The sequence below is a fragment of the Eublepharis macularius genome, chromosome 8, assembly GCF_028583425.1.
Source record: "Eublepharis macularius isolate TG4126 chromosome 8, MPM_Emac_v1.0, whole genome shotgun sequence".
Taxonomy (NCBI): Eukaryota; Metazoa; Chordata; class Lepidosauria; order Squamata; family Eublepharidae; genus Eublepharis; species Eublepharis macularius.
The window spans coordinates 36438233-36460454 of record NC_072797.1 but is presented as its reverse complement, the minus strand read 5'-3'; the positions used below and the strand labels follow the sequence as shown (position 1 = coordinate 36460454).

The following is a 22222-nucleotide window of genomic DNA, read 5'->3' as shown; positions in this document are numbered from 1 at the left end:
CTTCAAAAATTATTATAAGCAGCTTTACACTACAAAAAATCCAGACCAAGATAAAATTGTTAAATTTCTGCAATTGCTCAAAGGTATAAGGAAATTAGAAGAGATACACCGCTCACTCTTAGATAAACCAATAACGATACAAGAAGTGGTAGATACTATCAAGATGGCCAAAAATAATAAGGCAACGGGTCCTGATGGATACCCCGTGGAATTCTACAAAAAATATATAAACATTCTGAGCTCACACCTATCCAAAACATGTAACTTAGTGCTAGAAACTGGTAAGATGCCCCCCACATGGAAAATGGCAGATGTTGTGGTCATTCCAAAGCAAGGGAAAGATCTTTTAAAAGCAGCATCATATCGCCCTATCTCACTGCTAAATCATGATTACAAGCTATTTACATCTATCCTGGCCAAGCGTTTAAACTCATTTATATCCAGATATATACATCAGAACCAAACAGACTTCATTCCTAGGAGTGAAATCACAGACAATATATATAGAACGTTGCAACTGATAGATTTCTGTAAGCAAGAGAAACTAGAAGCTATTTTTTTATCCCTGGACATTGAGAAGGCGTTCGATTCGGTGGAACTTAATTATCTACTAGCTACTTTAAAACACATGGGTTTTGGAGATCGATTTTTAATGACAGTACAATCTATATATTCGAATCCAGGAGTGAATATTAAATTAAATTGACTGCATTCGGAAAGAATTAACATTAATCGTGGTACTAGGCAGGGGTGTCCCCTTTCCCCAGTCCTGTTTGCTTTAGCATTGGAGCCGTTTGCCATTGCCATACGAGAGAATTCACAAATACAAGGAATTAATACAAGCAATATAACCTCAAAAATTATTCTATTTGCAGATGACATGTTGATTTATTTAACGAACCCATTATCCTCTCTGGTTCATCTAGACCCTTTACTTAAGGAATTTGGTTCCATATCAGGCCTCGTCGTCAACCAATCTAAATCGCAATTTCTTGTAACTAAGGACAAAATAAACCAAATCAATCAAATATATAAGTTTCAATGGGCCTCCAACCAAATGATCTACCTTGGAATGAACATATCTCCTAACCTTGACGACTTGATAAAACTAAATCATGACAAATTAATACATCAAATAAAACTAGATATAGTGCAAGGGAACAAACTAAAGCTGTCCTGGATGGACCGATTTCACTTAGTAAAAGCGTTCCTTATGCCAAACATTCTCTTTGTGCTCAGAGCAATCCCAATTAATATACCTAAATTTCAAATCTCCCAATGGCAAATTGTTCTTAATACTTTTCTATGGCAAGGCAAACACCCCAGGATTGCCTTCTCTACGCTCAGGTTAAAGACTTCAGAGGGGGGTCTTAATTACCCAGATTTGATACTGTACCAACCAGCAATAAGACTGGTCAACCTATTAACAACTACACTTCTCAGAGAACCCTCTGGATTGGATTTTGATAGCGCAAGCCCCATTGAATCACTCCACATTAAATGATGAGCTTTGGGAATCTGATGCCCATCACCCAAAGTACATTAGAAACAACAGAATACTAATGTCTATCTTGAAAACTTGGGACCATAAAATCAGCCCTACATTTTCTAGATTTGCCTCTTTCCTAGCGCAGCATTGGTTTCTGCCAGGGATGGAAATACCATTTGGATCAGCCCTAAGAAAAGTGAAAATGACCAGGTTTCAGGACATTGCCTCGCAAACGGGTTTATTAGAAAAAGCAGAATTAGATAAAAAATTAGGACAAAAGTTACACTGGTTTAGATACCTGCAACTGAAAAACATGGCGGAAAAAATAAACCTAAAAGCTATAATGAACAGACCACTTACGGAGTTTGAATTGATATTCAATAGTTCTGTATTTGCTAAAAAGGGCAGTATAGCTAGACTATATAGAATTTTACTAAATACTTTTAAAGAAAAGAAGCTGAATTGCGTCACCAAATGGGCTAAGGACTTCAATGTAGATCCAGCGAATTCCTCATGGAAAAAGATAAGGTCTTCCTCTATATTTAAAACGAATATAGTTGTAATGAAGATTCAGACATATAAAATCATACACAGGTGGTATCTGACCCCTAAAAAGTTATCACTGATCTCCTCATCAACATCCCCCTTATGTTGGAAAGATTGTGGACAAGTAGGCTCATTCGCCCATTGCTGGTGGGAATGCCCTTACATTGCCACATTTTGGAGGGAAGTGCTTGCCGAAATAAAAAAAATGACAGGATATGACATCACCTTAGACCCCAAAATAATTCTTCTGGATGTTTGGGAAGAACTCACCATACCTAAAATCCGAAGGGAGCTTATTGCTTCATTTTTTGTAGCCGGAAGGAGTGTCATAGTGACATTGTGGAAAGCACATAAGAGGCCAACAATTGAGGATTGGTTTGAAAAGGTTTGGAACAACTTTATTTTGGAAAAAATAACTGATGACTTGTACGGAGCTGAACACTTTCCTGCTGAAATGAACTTCTCTGATAAATGGTTTCCCTTTTTTGTATATATAGAAATGAATGACCTTCAACCAAGGTTTAAAATTATACAATCAGTAACTAATTCTGGTTATTTCACATTACAATCATCATTTTAGATTATATTGATATATTCAACAAATACTGAAAGTTTTGTGATGTTTAATATATACGCCTATAGTGCGAACTATTGATATTGTACATTATTAACTTTACACTGTCTGTTATTTCCTTGAACAGTTGTATTGATACCTTGTTTATTAATAAAAAAAATATTTTTTTTAAAAAAAACAGCTTATACCTTGTGACACCCCCCCTTTTTACACACTGCTATAGAGCTTTAAAGGAAGGAAAAGAGGAAATAGTTGTGGAGGGGGAAATGAGATGCCCCCCCCCCACGTCCTTGTATTACCTAATTCTCAGCATGGCCAAATCTGTGAATACTTAAACCTGAAATCTAAAATCTCCACAAAATGATAGAAGCAGTGCCTATAGCTTTAAGAAACTAACGCGCTCAGTGGCTGTTGCTAGGCAGCCAATACACTATTATCAGCCTTCAAGCCTTGATTTCTGTCTAGGGATGTGCAAACACAAAAAAATTGATAAATCTAAACTGGGAATACAGAACCAGAGAAAACATTCAATATTCCATGAAGACTGAATTGATTCTCTAGTTCAGTTTGGAAATTTTGCAGAAATTTGGTAAAATTCTGCCACTGTTTCCTGTAGGAAACTCAGTCTGGGGGAATCTGGACTGAACTCAGTTTGTAGATCCCCTGCAAATTTGATGGAGTTTGCTTGAAAAATGCTTTCCCCCCAGTTGGTTTCCTCCACAGGAAATAATGGGGAGTGGCTGGAGGCACCTTTGGGGGACCCATAGAATTGTCCCTCAGGGTCCAATCTTCATGAACCTGGGGGGTGGTCTTTAGAGGAAAGTCAGAAATAGGTTTTCTGTAAATTTAATGGAGTTCAGTTGAAAAGTGAAACCCTTACCCTCTCTGCAAAAAAGGCAGAAGTTGCTGTTTCTTTGCAGGGAAACAGCAAAGGAACAGCCCAGCTGTATTACTGATTTTTTTCTGAATTACTTTGGTAAAACTGAGTTTAGTATTCTGAATCTGATGTGGTATTTGTTATTTTGATCTGGAATATCCAGGTGTTATTGAATCATCTAAAAATTGTTTTTTAATTCTGAATACCAAACGGAACACTCCTGTTTCTGTCAGCAAAAGACAGGGTAGGGCAGGGCCCTTTCCTTGGCTATTTGGGATAACTGAGCTAGCATAGTGTAGTTGTTAGAATGTTGGGTTGGAATGTCGGATTAGAATCTAGGAGAACTAGGTTCAAATCCCTTTTCTGCTATTGAAATTTACTGGGTGACCTTGGGCCAGTAACATACTTTCAGGCTGGTGTATCTCACAGGGTTGTTGTGAGGATAAATAGAGAAGAGAATGATGTAAGCTGCTTTGGTTCCATGTTGTGGGGAAAGGCAGGATATAAACAAAGTAAATAATAAATATAGTCAAAGATAAAAGGTAGGGTAGGCAGGTGGAGAGGAGAGATGGAAGCAGGCAGGTGTGAGGATATGGGGGCTGCTAGAAGGTTGGATAGAAGAAATAATGTGGGGAGAGGGCAGACAGGGGAAAATTAGGTGCCACAGGATTGCCAAACTCCAGGTGGGGCCTGGAGATCTCCCAGGCTTCAACTATTTCCTCTGGAGAAAATGGCTGCTTTGGAGAGTATGTCATTATACCCAGCAGAAGTCCTTCTCCTTCCCAAACCCACTCTCCCCTGGTTCCACCCTCCAGGAATTTCTCAACCTAGAAATAGAAACCCTAGGTGCCCTATGCAAGTCCTTGTAGGTTCTCCACAGTGCAACTGGGCACAGCTCAGCTGGCACTACAGAACTCAGAAATCACACAACTCTCCTTTCCTGGGGAGAGATTGTTAGATGAAGGGAAAGAGGGAAAGCTGAAGAAAGGGGGCAGATAAAGGTAGATTTGCTGATAAGTGAGAAGGAGAGAAGAAAGCAGGGAAATAGGGAAGGATATGAGTGCTGCCATAGCAGCTCTAATAGCTCAGACCAGCCCAATCTCAACAGAGCTTAGAAGCTAAGCAGGGTCGGCATTAGAATGGGAGACCATCAAGGAAAACGTCTGCTATGCTCATCTCTTGCTTTAAAAACCGCATGAGGTGGAACTTCATGGAATCTCCATGAGTTGGTTGTGACTCAGCAGCACACTTTTCTATATGGGCACTGCCAGGAAAGGGAAAGAGGAAATAGTGTGGCAGAGAGGGAAACAAAATGTCCCTGCTGTTTTGTACTATTTGTGTGGATTATCCTTTGTTTCACTGATGTTACTTTGTCAATTTTATTATTACTATTTTTAAACAGGAGATTCTGGTGTCTGGGGCTTGAAAAAGAATTTTGCTTTGCTGGAACTCCTAGAGCGACTCCAAAATGGGCTTGGTGGCCAGTGTGGAGCAACTGAAGAAGCTATTAGCCTCTCCGGCGAGGTAGTAATTAATAACTTTGTGGGTTTTTGTTGTAACTGTCACATTTAGTAAGTATCTGCAAGTCGAGTTAGAAATTTTCTGTTTTAGTGTTAAGATAGCTCTTCAGTTTTGTGGAATAAATGACAGATTTCTTTCCAGTGTTTCATAGTTTACTGATATTACCACATCAACCTTGAAGTCAAGCTATATGTTCAGAAATATTGGTTTGGTACAGCCAAAAACAAAAGGCACTGCCTATTGGAGGGAAACAACAATCTATGATTTATATACTTTTTTGTTTTATATAAAGTGCAAAAGGTGCTCAGTAGTGCAAATTGTCACAGTTATAATTAAATTCAATAAATATTCTAATTTCTTAAATTTTACAAGCAATAAATAGAAGAGGTTACAGAATGAGAATCAATCATACACCATTGGTAAAAAGTAGGTAAGTATGCAGTCCTGAATAAATATTCACAAAAATGTGATTCTTTTTCCTTCAGTTGCTTAGAAAGTACTTCTATTGTTGGGTATTCACAAGAAGACCAACATATTCTTTCTTCTTACCAAGATGTGCATGAAGTCAATAAAGCCTTAGTTCACAAAACTGGTTGCATTTTGAATTTTCCAAAAAACCTGGGCGGATCCTGATTGGCATGTGCCAGCATTATACTCCCATTTTGTGATTAACACTTTTTCAAAGGCTCATTATAACCCCGACAATTTCTAGAAAAAATCATGTATATATTAAATAACAGTATACCATTCAAAATCTTAAGACACTATGTACCATTAAAGAATCTTATACAGCTTACTTACAACGAACATTATCACAGTTTTCAAATGGGGTAGCTTTCGACAGAAATTTGCTGTACAGGACATCTTACATCACCACATTTTATGCAATAGAATACACTTTCATTAAAGGGGCAGAACACTCTAATTTTCATAAAGGTAACATGTAAGAAACATTTCATAGAAAACAAGAATAATCAATGCTATTATTCAAGCCATTTGGCATTAATGAATTTGCTTTATAAATCCATTCTGTTTTCCTTTGTAATAATTTACGTTGGGGATCCATGCCTTCATGAGGCTTAACAACAGACAGGACTGAAAACTTAAAGGCACAACTACCTGTATGGTTCTCAACATAGTGGAAAACTAGGGGCGCATCTATGATTTTATTTTTTATTCTAGACCTACGTTCTTGTATACGGGTCTTCAAAGGTCTTATTGTACTGCCAATATACAGTTTCAGGCATGGGCACTGCACCACATAAATCACAAAGGTGGTTCTACAGGTGGAGAACTGGGCATCTCGAAAAGGAGCATTAGTGATGGGATTCAATATATCCGAAGCCTTAACAGAAAACCTACAGACATTGCAATTACCGCAGGCAAAATGCCCTTTCTGTTCTAACACTTTAACGTCAGCATCCTGATAGTTGGAATGCACCAGAATGTCTTTCAAGTTTACAGTGCGTTGGTACCCTATTGATGGCATCATATCAGAGCCTGGAAGATCACAGATGATATGCCAATGTCTCTTTATAATTTTTGTGATTTTAAAAGAAAGAGGAATGCAATTGGGCCCACCTAATATTATTTTGTTCTACTTTATTTTTGGGTTGTAATAAAGTGCAACGTTGTGTTTGTCTAGCTCTCTTGTCGGCATTTAGCACAACTTGCCTTGGATAACCCCTATCCAGAAATTATTTCATCAATTTCCTGCTGCCCTGAATGAAATCCCTGTTATTAGTATAATTTCTTTTTATCCTTAACAGTTGCCCCACTGGAATATTTCTTTTTAATTGACCTGGGTGAAATGATGTATAATGTAGATATGACCTTCTATCTGTTGGTTTTTTATAGGGATGTACTCCTAATTTTCTTCCATTCATTTTATATACAGTTACATCTAGGAAATTGATTTGGTTAAAGCTCCAACAATAATACCCGACAATATAAGTACTTTCTTAGCAACTGAAAGGAAAAAGAATAATATTTTTGTGAATATTTATTCAGGACTGCATACTTACCTACTTTTTACCAATGGTGTATGATTGGTTCTCATTCTGTAACCTCTTCTATGTATTGCTTGTAATATTTATGAAATTAGAATATTTATTGAATTGAATCAAAACTGTGACAATTTGCACTATTGAGCACCTTTTGCACTTTATATAAAACAAAAAAGTATATAAATCATAGATGGTTGTTTCCCTCCGATAGGCAGTGCCTTTTGTTTTTGGTTTACTTCGGAGGAGTCCCTGTTTTGGGGTTGGTACAGCCAGCTTTCCTAATTGACCTCCTTACTGTGGTCTCCAATCCACATGGCTTTTGTAAATGCAGGTCTCTCATGACCCAGCATAGTCTTCTAGGGTGACCAGAGTGGGGCCTCTGCTCCTTTTTTCAACAGAAGAAAAGCTGGTTGGATCCAACTGGTGTTACTGATCTTCCTGCGTTCTGTGACTTCAGTTTGCAAGAGGGGTCAGAGATTTGAATGTTTCCTCATGTAAGAGAGGAATTACTACATAAAAGGAAAATAATGTACACATCAGAGAAATGAGTAGGTCAGAACATTTCTCCCTAACACATTTAACATCCCACTTCCAGTTTGCTTTTGATATGAGTACTCAAACAGAAGATCTACCACCTGCAGTCTGAACAGTTTTTGAAGTGCTCTACCAAAGATATTTCTGATCATGTAGTTTGGCTATATAAACAAGCAATATTGTTTATTTCCTGTAGGAATGACATTGGGAAAGGTTTGGGTTAGGGTTGGGATTCTGATTGTAATTTATTAACTTACGTTGGATCTTTATAAAACCTCCAGTCTCAGCATGCTAGCATTCTACTTTTATTTTAGCAATACAGTGCTAGTATGTCTTCTTTGTTAGTGCATCATTCGCTGTGATGAAGATGAGACTCATCTTGCCTCAGTGTACTGCACCGTCTGTGCCACTCACCTGTGTGCAGAGTGCTCCCAGCTTACACATTCTACCAAGACACTAGCAAAACACAGACGTGTACCCCTTGCTGATAAACCTCATGAGAAGACAATGTGTTCTCAGCACCAGGTGCATGCCATTGAATTTGTATGCTTGGAAGAAGGCTGTCAAGCCAGTCCCCTTATGTGTTGCGTCTGCAAAGAATATGGAAAGCATCAGGGTCACAAAGTACGTATTCATATTTTCTCCCTCTGTTTGCAATGGTGCTAGACAATGTGTACCTATCTGAGAAAAGGGATGTGTGTCTTTATTCTTTCATTTGTTAGTTATTTTCAAGTAATAATTTGCTGTCTTTCCCTGTTTAGACTACTGTTTTAATAATGCAAGAGCCACTAGAACGTTTTCTATCTTTAAAGCCTTTGGCCCATGGTTACATGAGAGTGTAGCCTATCACCTGGTTCTAAAGCCAAAAGGACATTTATATTTTCAGAAGGAAAAGAGCCCTGCTGTCTGTGTTCTCACTTTCAGAGTTTGGCAGAGACGGGGCTTTTTCAGTGGGGGCAGCTAGCCTACAGAATATCTTTCCCCTTGAGGCTTGCCTGATCCCCACTCTACTATCTTTTAGATGCCAGGCCAAAGTGTGTCTGTTTACCTAGGCTTTTAATTAAGAGGTTGATTTTTTGTTTTAAAAAAACTCTGCTTTCATACTGCTTTCAGACTAGAAACTAAGCTGCCCAGTATTTCAAAACTTTGGCTGGGCTTTTCATGCTAGATTTTAATTAATAAGTTTTAATGTTTTAGAGTTTTATTTTGTTTTGCCTTGTTTTGTAAGGTTCAGGTTCCCTGGAGAGGTGGCACAACATTTTTCTAAATGAATAAATAAAGGGAGTGATTCCCATTGATTCCCCTCTCCCACTGCCAGCCTATGTTCTGCTGTCTTTGCTATTCCTGAGGGCCCTCTGACTGCCAGAGGGGGCTGGCTGAGGGCCTGAAGCAGGAGAAGGAAATGTCCTGTTCCATAATGTCTACGTTGTATGTTAATCTCACTAGATACAAGCCATGGTTATTATTACTTTGTTTCATTTGGTCTATAATTCCATCCAGTTTTTATGTTTCACCCTTCCTAACTGTAAAGACTTGAGAAGCAAGAATGCTTTCCATACTTCTATAAATATTTGTTTTAGTCACCTGTCAAAATTAGTCATCCGTCATCATTAAGTAATGAGATTTTTTCTAGATGCCCAGCCTTCTACGTTTTTCTCCTCTACCATAATATGTGGGATGGAGTTTGGGGGATAGAGGGAAGTGTAGGTGGGAAGAAGGTTAAAGGAGTTCATCTTTGCTTTTGATGCTTTCTTCTTAGCATAGTGTCCTGGAGCCAGAAGCAAACCAGATCCGTGCTTCCATTTTAGACATGGCACATTGCATAAGGACTTTCACAGAAGAGATTTCCGATTATTCTCGGAAACTAGTTGGAATTGTTCAACAAATAGAAGGAGGTGAACAGATAATTGAAGATGGTGTTGGAATGGCCCATACGGAACATGTAAGTCACCTTTTAGTTTTCCCAAGCTTCATGTAACTTTTGTTCTAAATGAAAATATTTTCCCTTGTACGTTTTCATGATAGAATTCCATGTTGTCTGCTGTTGAAATAAGTCATAAAAGTGGTTTCATAAGTAACCTGCTATAAGTAGATAGGTATAGTAGAGGGTCTTCTCAAAGTAGTGAAGTACAGTCAGGGTCAGCTTTGTTAACTCATTGATGGTGAATGAGCATCATATAAAACTGTTGTATAGAAGAAAACAGAAAACAAGATAATGAGTTATGTCCTTTCATTCATGGAAGACCTGTGAAGTTTTCCTGCATTTCTCTCTTTTCCTGCAAGTCATTACAACACCCAGAAAGTGCCTTTCTAGGGTCCCTTGTCCCGTGTAGAGTATTAGCCTCATGGATCAGGAGTGAGGGAGGACAAGGGGGGGAAACCAGCCCTCCCTCCAAGAAGCTGTGCCTGCAGAAGGCAGGTGATTTCATGCCTTTGTCCCACCTCCTCCATTCCCACAATCCGCTCACTATTTCTCTGCATTGGCTCCAGGAATGATCTTTCCAGGAGTTGGAAAGAGTTGCTTTTAAAAGCAATAATGAAATTATGAGAAATTTGGAAGAGGAGGATAGGGCTAGAGGTTAGCTTTTTGCTGCAGTGATGACAGCTGGGGTTACTTCCATATTTATATACTACAGTGCTTTTGCCATAGTCTTAATAAAATTACAAGAAACTGTGAAGGAGCTAGGATTAAGCTTCGTGGAGTAATAATTTTAAAAATGCGATCATTTAAAATATGAAACAGTAACTAGTGCTGGAGGATCTAGCGTTTCTCAGGTCCTTGTTAGTGTCGATACCACTGCAAACCCTATACTGTTAAGGCTAGTTCCAGTAGTGCAGTTGGGATATTTCATGTGGATGTACTAGCTAGCCATGATGCAACTAAAATGTAATGTTTTAATTCTGGAATTAGCACTTCTGAAACATGAGATGTGTAAAAGATTGTGAGATTTCAACACATGCAGTATTTTATCCTTTACTTCTTTGTATTCCGAATTCACTGCTGTTGTATTTTCTACTCTCCTCGGAACAATGCTAGCTAGAAACATTTCAAACAGTGCATGCCCCTACAGAAAAACCCCACAGCAACTGTCTTCAGTGGCCAAATACAATGTAGAGCAGAAGCAGGGTAGGTGTACAGCATAAGATTAAGGTCTCATTGAAACTGGTATTTAACAAATCCGAGGTCTCTCCTTTCATGTCTCTGCCCAGGTCCCAGGCACTGCTGAGAATGCCCGATCATGTGTCCGAGCCTATTTTTCTGATCTTCATGAAACCCTCTGTCGTCAAGAAGAAATGGCTCTCAGTGTGGTTGATGCCCATGTGCGAGAAAAATTGATCTGGCTCAGGCAACAGCAAGAAGACATGACTATATTGTTGTCACAGGTTTCAACTGCTTGCCTTCACTGTGAAAAGACATTGCAGCAGGTAGGAGAGCAGCTATAATTTGAGCTGAGATCCATAGTTCAATATATGAATGGTGGCAATATTAGGATGTTTTGTTTGTTTGTTTTTTCTTGTGTTACGTACACACAGAACTGAGCTATTCTAAAATGTTGGTTTACAAATAGTGGCTTGGGGTCCCACTAACAGGTTGTGGGAGTCTTTCAAGAGTGGTCAGTACAAGTGGACAGTAGTATCGGATTCAAAATAAAATTAGAATGAAGTTGATGGGTCCTTGTCTCTGCTGAATATAACACACAAGATCTGTCCCAAGTGCATATTACCCCTGCTGTAAACCATTGGTGCTTCTAGAAGATTTACAGTGTGAGGCACATTTACTTAGAGTAAGCTACACTGAATTCATTGGGACTTGCTCCCAGGTAAATGTATGCAAACCTGCAGTCTTGTACGGCCACGGTGAACTCAGTGGGGCTTAGTTCTGAGCTAACGTGTATAAGATGCTGTTAGCAGAAGTAATCATGGCCGTTACACAGGTGCAGCAAATGCTGAGTTTTAGGTCCCTGTCCCACTCTGGGCCCTCTGCAACTCTTCTGGCGTGTGCTGCACAATCGTATCCCATATGCTGCCACATTCTGGGATGTAGGTTTGCTGCCCCTTGCCAGACCAGACCCATTTCACTCATGTAGGGACTTAAAATAACTTTTGTGCTACTATCCAGAATGAAAACTTCCTCATCACTGGTGTTTTTGCAAGTAGTTTTGTGGCAAACTACAAATAAGTACAATTAAGAGACAAGATACCTACAAATCTTCTCATAAAACAAAATTTTCCAACCTTTATTATTTATTTACTGCCAACATGATGGTCAGTGAAACAAGGTTCATAGATAGATTTGCATGGAAATCTCTATAGAAGTCTAAGTAGATAGGCCTGGCTTTGCAATATAAAACAGAGCTGTTCAGCTTTATATGTTCCAGCTGTTATAGTCAGAACTGAAAACGTGTGCTACTGCTTTGATTTACATATTTTAAACCTTTTGGAATCTATTCAGATTCTATTTCCAATACTGAAGAGCCAGTTTGGTGTAGTGATTAAGAGTGGTGGGACTTTAATCTGAAGAACTGGGTTTGATTCCCCACTCCTCCACTTGAAGCCAGCTGGGTGACCTTGAGTCAGTTGCAGCTCTCTCAGCCTCACCCACCTACCACACAGGGTGATTGTTGAGGGGATAATAATAACATACTTTGTAAACCGCTCTGAGCAGGTGTTAAGTTGTCCTGAAGGGTGGTATATAAAATTGAATATTATTATTCATTAAATGTTCTATCATTTGAATATAATACTTCTTGTATCAGCCATTCGCCTGTGGTATTATAACCGCAGTCAGGAGCATGTGCAACTATCATAAGTTCCTGTCTTGCTTTTTCTCTGTTTTGTATCAGTTGAACTTATGTCAGTAACCGCAGAACATTTACAGTGCAATCTTAAACAGAGTTACTCGAGTCTAATCCCATTAATTTTGATGGGCTTAGACTGGAGTAACTCTGCTTAGAATTGCACTATTAGTCTGCTTGAAGTCAACATTCAGTAGATGTTTAGTCGTAAAGTACATTGTTTAATAAATGTATGTTATGTTTGCAGGATTTGAAAGGCAAAACTCAGAAGTGAAGCAGTTTTATTACATTAGATGTGGCTTCCTTTTATTGTGCTTTAGGATGACTGCAGAGTTGTGTCGGCCAAGCAAGAAATCACAAGACTTCTAGAAACACTGCAGAAGCAGCAACAGCAGTTTACAGAGCTTGCAGACCACATACAGCTGGATGCTAGCGTTCCAGTCACTTTTACAAAGGTACAGACTCTTAATTTTTAGATAGCCTAAACTCTGACCATGAGTCTGGTTCAGTGTGACTTTTGTACTCTTTCCTCTTCTCTTTCCTCCATTGCCTAGCAGAAAAGCACATTCCACATTGCATCTGGCTTTTAAATCCATAGAGTTTCAAAAGCACGGTTCAAGAAATGTTCGAACTTCATTTTTACCCTGTCTTTCTCTCCAAAGGAGACCCAAAGCAGCTTACATCAGTCTTCTCCATTAAGCTGTGTGTGTGTGACTGGTCCAAGGTCACCCAGCAAACTTCCACAGTAGAGTAGGGATTTGAACCTGGATCTCCCAGATGTTGGTCTGACACTCTAACCACTATACCACGCTGGGTTTGTTATGGGAAAGTTAAAAATTCAGCTGTGTTCCTCCAGAGGTTCATTATCTGTAACCAAAAGTAGAATTAAATGCTCCCCAAATATGACTTATAAGCCTTGTTCACTTATCAAGCCATATACATTTTTAAAAGGGTAATATATATATATTGAAACTTGTAATCTGGTATGTCTGGATGAGAGAGTCTGCTATTATTTCACAATTCTCAATGCTCACGGGCACTATAGACCATGGTGGCTATCATCCTCCATTATTTTACATTCGGATAGAGAAGGACTGTGCAGCTTCTACATTGCAAAGTATCAGGTTAGTAAAATTTATTTGCTTATTTTGGATATTCTCAGAAGGCTAAAATGGCAACCATTCTGATATTAAATTTTGTAAAACTGAACAATAAACTTTCTGTTCGGATCAGTGGGAAAAATTAGTCACTTCATAACTTAGTATTTAGCATTTATTCAAAAATTTTCACTTCTACATAGCTCTTTAAAAAAACCCTGCTAGGTAGCATTGTTTATCCCTAACAATGAAATAATGTCCAGGATTTGAGGTGTGTGTGATCATTCATCCTCCTACACTCCTTAAGTACCAGTTGTACCATACTGTGTTTACTCTTGCACATAACTCACAGACACAAGCCACATTCTTTAACATGAAACATTTATATCCTAAATAAGCTACAGTGGTGGAGATCCAAAGTGGCTGATATCCTGCCCAAACACCGCCTATTTCTGAACCAAGAGCTGCCAATCTCTTTTCTTTCCGTCTTTCTTTCTACTGTATTGAAGGCTACTCTACACTATTACTTGGTATTTGGAAGTGGCTTGGCTTAGGGGCTATTTTGATGATGCCTCTTCTCTTGTTTTTAGGACAACAGGGTACACATTGGGCCAAAAATGGAGATTCGAGTTGTGACTCTGGGATTAGATGGAGCCGGCAAAACAACTATTTTATTTAAATTAAAGCAGGATGAATTCATGCAACCTATTCCAACAATAGGCAAGTAACACTGACTTGGAAATAACATTGTATTTCCAGTCTGTTAGACGAGTGTCTTAAAAGCTTTGGTTTCCTCTTAGGTTTTAATGTTGAAACTGTAGAATATAAAAATCTGAAGTTCACTATTTGGGATGTAGGAGGTAAACACAAGCTGAGACCTTTATGGAAACATTATTACCTCAACACTCAAGGTAAGAGTCAGCACGTATTTTGTATGATTAAAAACTAAAATAAATATGGCTGTTGAAGGGGAAGTCAGTGGAAGATTGCTAGGTTTCTTTCTAAGCCTGTAGTTCTGAGCACATCTACTTGCAAACAGGTTCCATTGGAGTCAATATGTGTACTGTTTGAAAGTAGATGTATATAGGATTTAGTTGCCAAATAATATTTTGTCTGTTGGATCATGCCATTTGTGATTTACATGAATCTGATTGTGCATTGAGGTATAATTGATTAGCTGTAGAACCATTTTAAATGGCATTTGATAGCTTAAATGGTTAACTTTCTCAAGCAATCTGCTACATTTTTAGTTTCATGATTCAGTTTGTTTCATTAGGTAGCCGTGTTCATTTAATGTAGAACAGAAGGATCTGAGTCCATTGGCACCTTTAGAGACAAAAAAGATTTTCAGGGAATAAGCTTTTGAGAGTCAAAGCTCCCTCCTTCAGTTTCAAGTGATTCAGTTTGTTGCTGCAGCTATCTGATGCCAATTTAGAAAGTTAAATTATGCAATATGTTTGTTTGTTTCATTATTTTGTTTTTTGTATATGTATATGTCATTGTTTCATTGTATGTTTCATTACTAGTAATAATCATATAATAATAATAATAATAACAACAACAACAACATTCAGTTTATATACTGCCCTTCAGGACCACTTAATGCCACATTCAGAGCAATTTACAAAGCGTGTTGTTATCCTCACAACAATCACACTGGGAGGTGGGTGGGGCTGAGAAAGCTCAGAGAGAGCTGCGACTGACCCTAGGTCACCCAGCTGGCGTCAAGCGGAGGAGTGGGGAATCAAACCTGGCTCTCTAGATTAGAGTCCTACCGCTCTTAACCACTACACCAAACTGTAAGCAAATTCTGAAGGATGTTTTCCAAGCCTAGTTAAAATGTAATTTATAGGATTAACATCTGTTCTCCCCCCAGCCACTTCCTGTTAATATATTTGCTTTAACACATTATAATCTGAAAATGGAATGAAAATGTGTACATGTACAAGAATGTAACCAGATATTTGTTCTCCTTCCGTAGCGGTGGTGTTTGTTATTGATAGCAGCCACCGAGACAGGGTCAGTGAGGCACACAGTGAACTTGCCAAGCTGTTAACAGAGAAGGAGTTGCGAGATGCTTTGCTTCTGATCTTTGCCAATAAACAGGTATTATGATTCTTTTATCTCACCTTTCACACTGCCATTTTACTTTGCAATAAATCCATAGGAACGAGAATGTTAGATAAAGATCAGCTCAAACATCCTTTGATCAGTTTGGCTGTGTCAGTTACGCTGTTCTGAACATGTTGCATTCATAAATAAGGAGATTAACTGTGAAACTGCAGTCTGTGAATGCAATGAGTGTCTGGTTGTTCTTTGTAGGATGTGGAAGGAGCACTTTCAGTAGAAGAGATCACAGAACTGCTGAATCTTCACAAGCTCTGCTGTGGCCGAAACTGGTACATTCAAGGTTGTGATGCCCGAAGCGGTATGGGACTGTATGAAGGACTGGACTGGCTGTCAAGACACCTAGTGGCTGCAGGTGTACTGGATGTGGCTTAAGTTCCTTTTTGAGCCATGAAGGATGAACTTCAGTTAACTTATTTGTGTGACTTGAGATGGTTAAACATGAACTTTGCATCTAAAGCTGTGTTTCCTAAAAAAAACAACTAACAGTTCTGCTGGACTGCTTTATTGGTGTAATACAGTGATCATGCAATTCCTATAGGTTTGAAATTATGGCAATTGAATACAGTGGTTTGGCAGACTTGCAGGAAAGATGCCTTTATTTTTAAAGAACTTCCCTTTCGCCTCCCTCCAATCTCTTATCACACAATTACTATCAGGATTTGGTTTTTGACATCTTTCACAGTTAGCCTCACTGAAATCATTTTTTTCCTTAATCTGAAAACATGCAGACCAGGGCTGTGCAAGCCCTGGTCGCTTCGGGTTTCCAGCTTTGGGTTTACCCGAACTGGGAAACAGCTTCGGGTAAAGCTGCTTCGGAGATACAGCTTCGTATAGCTTCGGGTTTGCCTCGGAAAGATTCAGGTGTCAATTTCACTTCCGGCTTTTGGGTGCCCTGGGGGGGGCAATTTCTTTCCGAGGCAAACCAAACTTGGTGGAGACCTTCTCCTACCTCTTCTCTAACAACCCCCCCTAAGTTTTGGAAAGTTTGGACTTTGGGGGGCCATGTTATGGCCCCCCAAAGACGGTACCCCATCCTCCTCCATTTGCCATTATTCCCTATGGGAAAAACAGGCGACCTTTCTAGGTTGCTAGGGGTGCACCCAACTTTCAGGGGCCCTTCTCCTACCTTTCCTCCCACCCCCCCAAGTCTCAACCTGCTCCCACTTTGGGGGGCCATTTTATGGCCCCTCAAAGAAGGTACCCCTATCCTCGCCTTCTCCATTATTTCCTATGGGCAAAAAATTAAGAGGCTTGTGTGGCTAGGGGTGGCATTTTGCATGCAAAATGCCCCCAACCCTCAGGGGACCTCCTCCCACCTGTCCTCCCACCCCCCACCAAGGCTCAACCTGCTCCCACTTTGGGGGGCCATTTTATGGCCCCTCAAAGAAGGTGCCCTTATCCTCACCTCCATTATATCCTATGAGGGGGGGAAAAGAAGAGGCTTGTCAGGCTAGGGGTGGCATTTTGCATGCACACCATTCCCCCACCCCACCCCAAGGGAACACAACTCACTACGCACCAGAGAATCTGAAAAACACAGTTACACGCAAAAAATCTTTATTTCCTGTTGTGATTCAAGTTACACAGCAAGAACACAACACCAAGGGCATCGCAGCCCCCCACCCCACCCCAAAGGAACACAACACTACACACCAGAGAATCTGAAAAACACAGTTGCATGCAAAAAAACTTTATTTCCTGTTGTGATTCAGGTTACACAGCAAGAACACAACACCAAGGGCATCGCAGCTGCCCCCCCCTCCCCAAAGGAACACAACTCACTACACACCAGAGAATCTGAAAAACAGTTACAAGCAAAAAATCTTTATTTCCTGTTGTGATTCAAGTTACACAGCAAGAACACAACACCGAGGGCATCACAGCCGCCCCCCCCCACACCAAAGGAACACAACTCACTACACACCAGGAAACACCCCTCCTCCCCCCCAACCCTTAAAAATCTTAGCTTGGAGCAGACACTCAGACACACACACACACACCAGGAAACACCCCTCCTCCCCCCCAACCCTCAAAAATCTTAGCTTGGGGCAGACACACAGACACACACACCAGAAAACACTCCTCCTCCCTGCCTAACCCTTAAAAATCTTAAGCTTGGGGCAGACACACAGACACTCGCACACACCCCAGGAAACACTCCTCCTCCCTGCCTAACCCTTTAAAATCTTAGCTTGGGGCAGACACACAGACACACACACCAGGAAACACTCCTCCCCCCCCCCAACCCTTTAAAATCTTAGCTTGGGGCAGACACACACACCAGGAAACACTCCTCCCCCCCTCTAACCACACACACACACACACACACACCAAATGTAGAAAAAAAATATTTAAAAAAAAATTCACTCCCACCCAGTCAAGCTCCTAATCCTCCCCTCCCCACGCCCACCAAGACAATCCCCCGCAAGAAAACTTAAAATACTTTAAACAGGTACAAACCTCCTCCCACAACCAACAACAGTAAAAATGAATCAAGAAAAAATTCTGAAAAAATGTAGAAAAAAATATTTTTTTAAAAAAAAATTCACTCCCACCCAGTCAAGCCCTTAATCCTCCCCTCCCATCCCCTCCCCTCCCCACACCCACCAAGACAACCCCCCTGAGAAAACCCTGTGAGTCACTGACTCGCTCACCACTCCTGCAGTCCAGCGATGGTCAGGCGACAGACAGGAATTCAACGGGGGAAGTCCTCCACAGCAAGACTGCAGAGACGAGATGCTCGACCAGCCACAGCAGCAGCGGGAGTCTCTCTCAATCTAGGAAAGAGCAGAATGGAAATTGGTTATTAAATAAGTATATTAACTCTTTAAAAACTACTTCTAAATTCTAACCCCTCAGTCCCAAAGTGTGGAAGCCAGAGTAAAAAACTAGGCCAAAGCCTTGGCACACACCAGGGAAGCCACCCACTGTAGAAATGAAAGGCAGGCACAGTAAAAAAAAACTTTAAACAGAGCAGCAGTGGGCCAGCTTCAAGTTAACCTCCCCCCCCAACCAACTAGGCCAAAGCCTTGGCACACACCAGGACTTGGCATGAGTCTGCCCCTGGGAAGCCACTGTTAAATTTAAAAAATAAATATAAAATGCAAACTTAAAACAAATCCTTTCCCAAACCCATTGCCCCCAACCACCCCCTCCCCAAAGATCAAAGAATCTTGTGAGTCAGTGGGACTCACCAGTGAGATGCAGGGCCAGTCAGCAGCGCTCCGCAGCAGGGTCCTCCTCTTCCAATTTCTGTCCAGGCAAGCCGCTCTGTCAATGTCAGGGTAAATTGGAAGATTCCTAAAGGGAGGCCTCCAATTTATAGCCCTGCACTGCAGCATTTTAAAAAAGGCACTCTACTTTCAGAGAATCCCCATTGGCTGGGCTGGAAGGAGAATGCTACTGCAGGATTGGCCACTCCTAACCCTTCCTCCCCCTTGCACTCATTGCAAAGTCTGCAAACAGTGCAAAGAATCTCTTCAAATGTGCAGGTTTGCACCGTTTGCAGACTTTGCTTGCTTCTTGCATTGGCAATGGAGATCAAGCAGCTAGCAAAAACTCCCGCCACTTTTTCAGGGATGGGAGGGGGAAGGAGGAGGTTAGAGTGAGTCACTCACTACTCCCCCCTCTCCCCTCTCCAAAGCCGGAGCTGGAAGCCTTGAATAGGCTTCAAAACGTTGCCTTTTTTTTTTAAAGCAGGGGAAGCTTTTTGCTTGCTGCTGCTGATCTCCATTGCCGGCTGCTGCGGAGATCAGCAGCAGCAAGCAAAAAGCTTTCCGTGCTTAAAAAAAAAAAAAAAAAAACGGCGCTCGGAGCCCAAGCGACACGAATTGCTTCGGGTTGCTTAGCTTCGGTATTTCTGAAACGGGGCCATCTTGCTGGCCCCACTTCGGGAAATTCTGAAGCTACATGAAGCAAAACCCGAAGCGACCAGCCCTAATGCAGACACATGTTTGTACAAGTGTTTCTTGGCATTGCCTCCATAAAAACTTGCAGTGATAAAATGTAGCAGAAACTATCCAGTGCCTTGTTCTGGATAATGTCCCTACTGCTTGAAAGAAGAAATCCAAACTCGAGCCTAATTTTAGATCACACAATAAGTGCTGATTCTGGATGGTAATTTCTGTTGCTTTTTTGCGATTAATTCTGTTTGATGCTACTTGATTACATATGCACACACCTCTACCTAAGAGAGACATCTATGTACAGCTGACTCTAAACATTTACCCCACTTTATGCTTTCTTATTTTGTCATTTTATAGTATCTATAAATATTACTTTTAAAACATTGGAAATGGAATATGAAAATAAAAATACTTTCACATTCAGTGCAGTAGAACTTCAAGGTCAGATTTTTGTAACAATGAAATGTTGCATAATTCTGACAGCCAAGTTCTCCTCATATGGTATTTCATGAAACTTATTTAGCAGCAGCTACTGTATCTGAATGACCGATAAAGTGAAATTGGGATTTGGTTTTGACCGAATTTATTTTGTCTGAGGGTCTGTAGCACATACTCAATTACTGTCTGCACAAATACTGAGATGGACCCAACCAGCTTTTCCTTTCAGTCTCACCCATCACCCCTCCTTTGTACAGCCCTTGATTCACATGGCTTTTATCCATGCAGTTCTCATAATCTACTACAAAAACTCTGTGTGTATTCAAAGGAGACCCTTCCTCCCTTTTTTTCATCAGCAGAAAAGCTGGTTGGATCCATCCCATTATGTGGATGTTCACTAGCATGATGCAAGAATGTTAGTTGAATTTCTGATTCTTTAAATTTCATACAGTCTGTGTATAAAAAACTATGAGTTCAGGTTCAATATCCTTTAAGACTGTTTGCTTCTTTCCTATATGAATATTGCTTTTAGTGCCATAAATAGATCCTGAGAGGACTTGTGGGAGGAGGGTGGCTCTTTGGTTGTGGTGGTGATGAAAAGAAGCAGTAACTCACATTACAGCTTTCAAAAGACCAAGAGTTAGGAATGTGACAACAGGAGACTATTTTAACAATTGTGTGGTAGATGAAAAAAGTAGTGTTGCATGTGCAAAAACACAGCTGTGTTGTGAGAGGAAGCCAGTGTAATTTTGTAGTGAAAATGGTAGAAGTGACCAACTACATTGTAAAGCAAGCTGTTCATAGGGAAGATAATCTTTGAATCTGTGAGTCCCTGAGGCAATCCAATAGACCTTCACACTCTTCTCTGAGGATGTTTAGGAAACCAGGTCTTTCCTGCTATTTGGTATCTGTTCCTCACCCATTCTTCCCAAATACTTTTGTGAAGATTCAATTGCCTTTTCAGTTCCAGAAGTTTGTCTACTACTGTTTATTTGGATTCCCTTCTCTGTACTCCCCAAGTACTATTTTCCTCATGCAAGCCTCTTCAACCAAAGACTCTTCTGATTCCCTGTCCCTAAACTCCTTTATCTCCCATTTTGGATTGGGGGGGGGATTACTGCCTTGCAGAAACACTGGCTAGATGACATGCTGAAATTCTTTTTGTGTGCTGCCACTAATGTAACTGTGTATGTGATAAACACTGCAGATTCCAACTGCCTGATTTTGTTAGGGGGCACCATAAGTAGTTGTATTACAAAGTTGCCCATCTGTGAAGCTTTTAAATCTTGTGAGTTTGCAAAAGGAAATTACCCTAAATGTGTCATTTTCTTCTTTATAATTTGTTGTACAGCTTCTGGCATCTTTCACTATTCCTCCTGCCCCTTAGACCTGTGATCTTGTTGAGATTTGAATTCCTTGTTCATTGCTGTCAGATTCTGATGTGGTCTGATTGCTTACCCTCTTCTCCCCAAGATCTGGCTTATCTTTAATTCTCCTCATCATAAAAATCTGTTGTGGTTGATGTGATGTGTGTTTTTGAACATCTCCATTCAAAATGCAACATATTTCCCAGTCACAATGGCTTTACTTCTATTCTTAAGTTTGTAGTGAGCACTTCAGGTTCTGTGTGGCTGTGATCCTAATTGCTTTTTAATTGCCATATTTTCCTGTTGTTTGATAGGTTGTTAATGGGAAAATAACTGTCAGGATTGATACTTGTTTAACTTGCTTAACTATTCAGCATGATCAAGCCCTTGAGCATCTTTTTGTATTTTGCCAGTCAGACTAATATTTAACTTATTTAGTAATGACACAAACACACTGTTTATTTTTAGTGTCAGCCAGTTTGATTTGTCTGTTGTGCTTTGAGGAAAGATGACATGCTACTTCAACAGGTCACAGTAAGAGTGTTAGTTCTGTGCTAGATACATGAATTATCTTGCAAACTTGCAAATATAGGGATTTTGTAGAGGAGTTTAATGCTTGCTATTTTGCTCTCCATATTTTATATCTTGAAGAAATAATGGTGATTTCAGGACAGCCCAGGGTTTCTTGTAATTATATATTGAAGATGTCACTAGAGCTCCTGTGGAATAGTGGGATACAGCTAAGATTGTTCCAGTAATAGTCACTTTGCAAGCTATATTGACTGCTTGAAGCTACATCTTTGAAGCTATACGATCCTCCTCAAAAGCCCTGAATAGATTCTGTCCCCCTCCCCTCCATGTTGGTCCTGGGGAATGTATGAACAAGAAGCAATTATGCAATCTTCAGTTTGGTGTGGTGGTATGTAAACATGCAAATAGTGT

The 22222-nt window shown here is 40.1% G+C and overlaps 1 protein-coding gene across 1 annotated transcript in view; it reads left to right on the top strand.

Moving 5' to 3' along the window:
• TRIM23 (tripartite motif containing 23) overlaps positions 1-19263 on the top strand; it is a 29002-nt gene extending 9739 nt beyond the window's left edge. The window contains exons 3-11 of the mRNA XM_054987507.1: positions 4889-5010; positions 7893-8171; positions 9307-9489; positions 10758-10973; positions 12664-12798; positions 14031-14160; positions 14241-14351; positions 15422-15546; positions 15763-19263. Of these exons, the coding sequence (XP_054843482.1) occupies positions 4889-5010; positions 7893-8171; positions 9307-9489; positions 10758-10973; positions 12664-12798; positions 14031-14160; positions 14241-14351; positions 15422-15546; positions 15763-15942 (1481 nt within the window). The 3' untranslated portion in view covers positions 15943-19263. The remainder of the gene's footprint in view (positions 1-4888; positions 5011-7892; positions 8172-9306; positions 9490-10757; positions 10974-12663; positions 12799-14030; positions 14161-14240; positions 14352-15421; positions 15547-15762) is intronic.
• The last annotated feature ends 2959 nt before the right edge of the window (positions 19264-22222 follow it).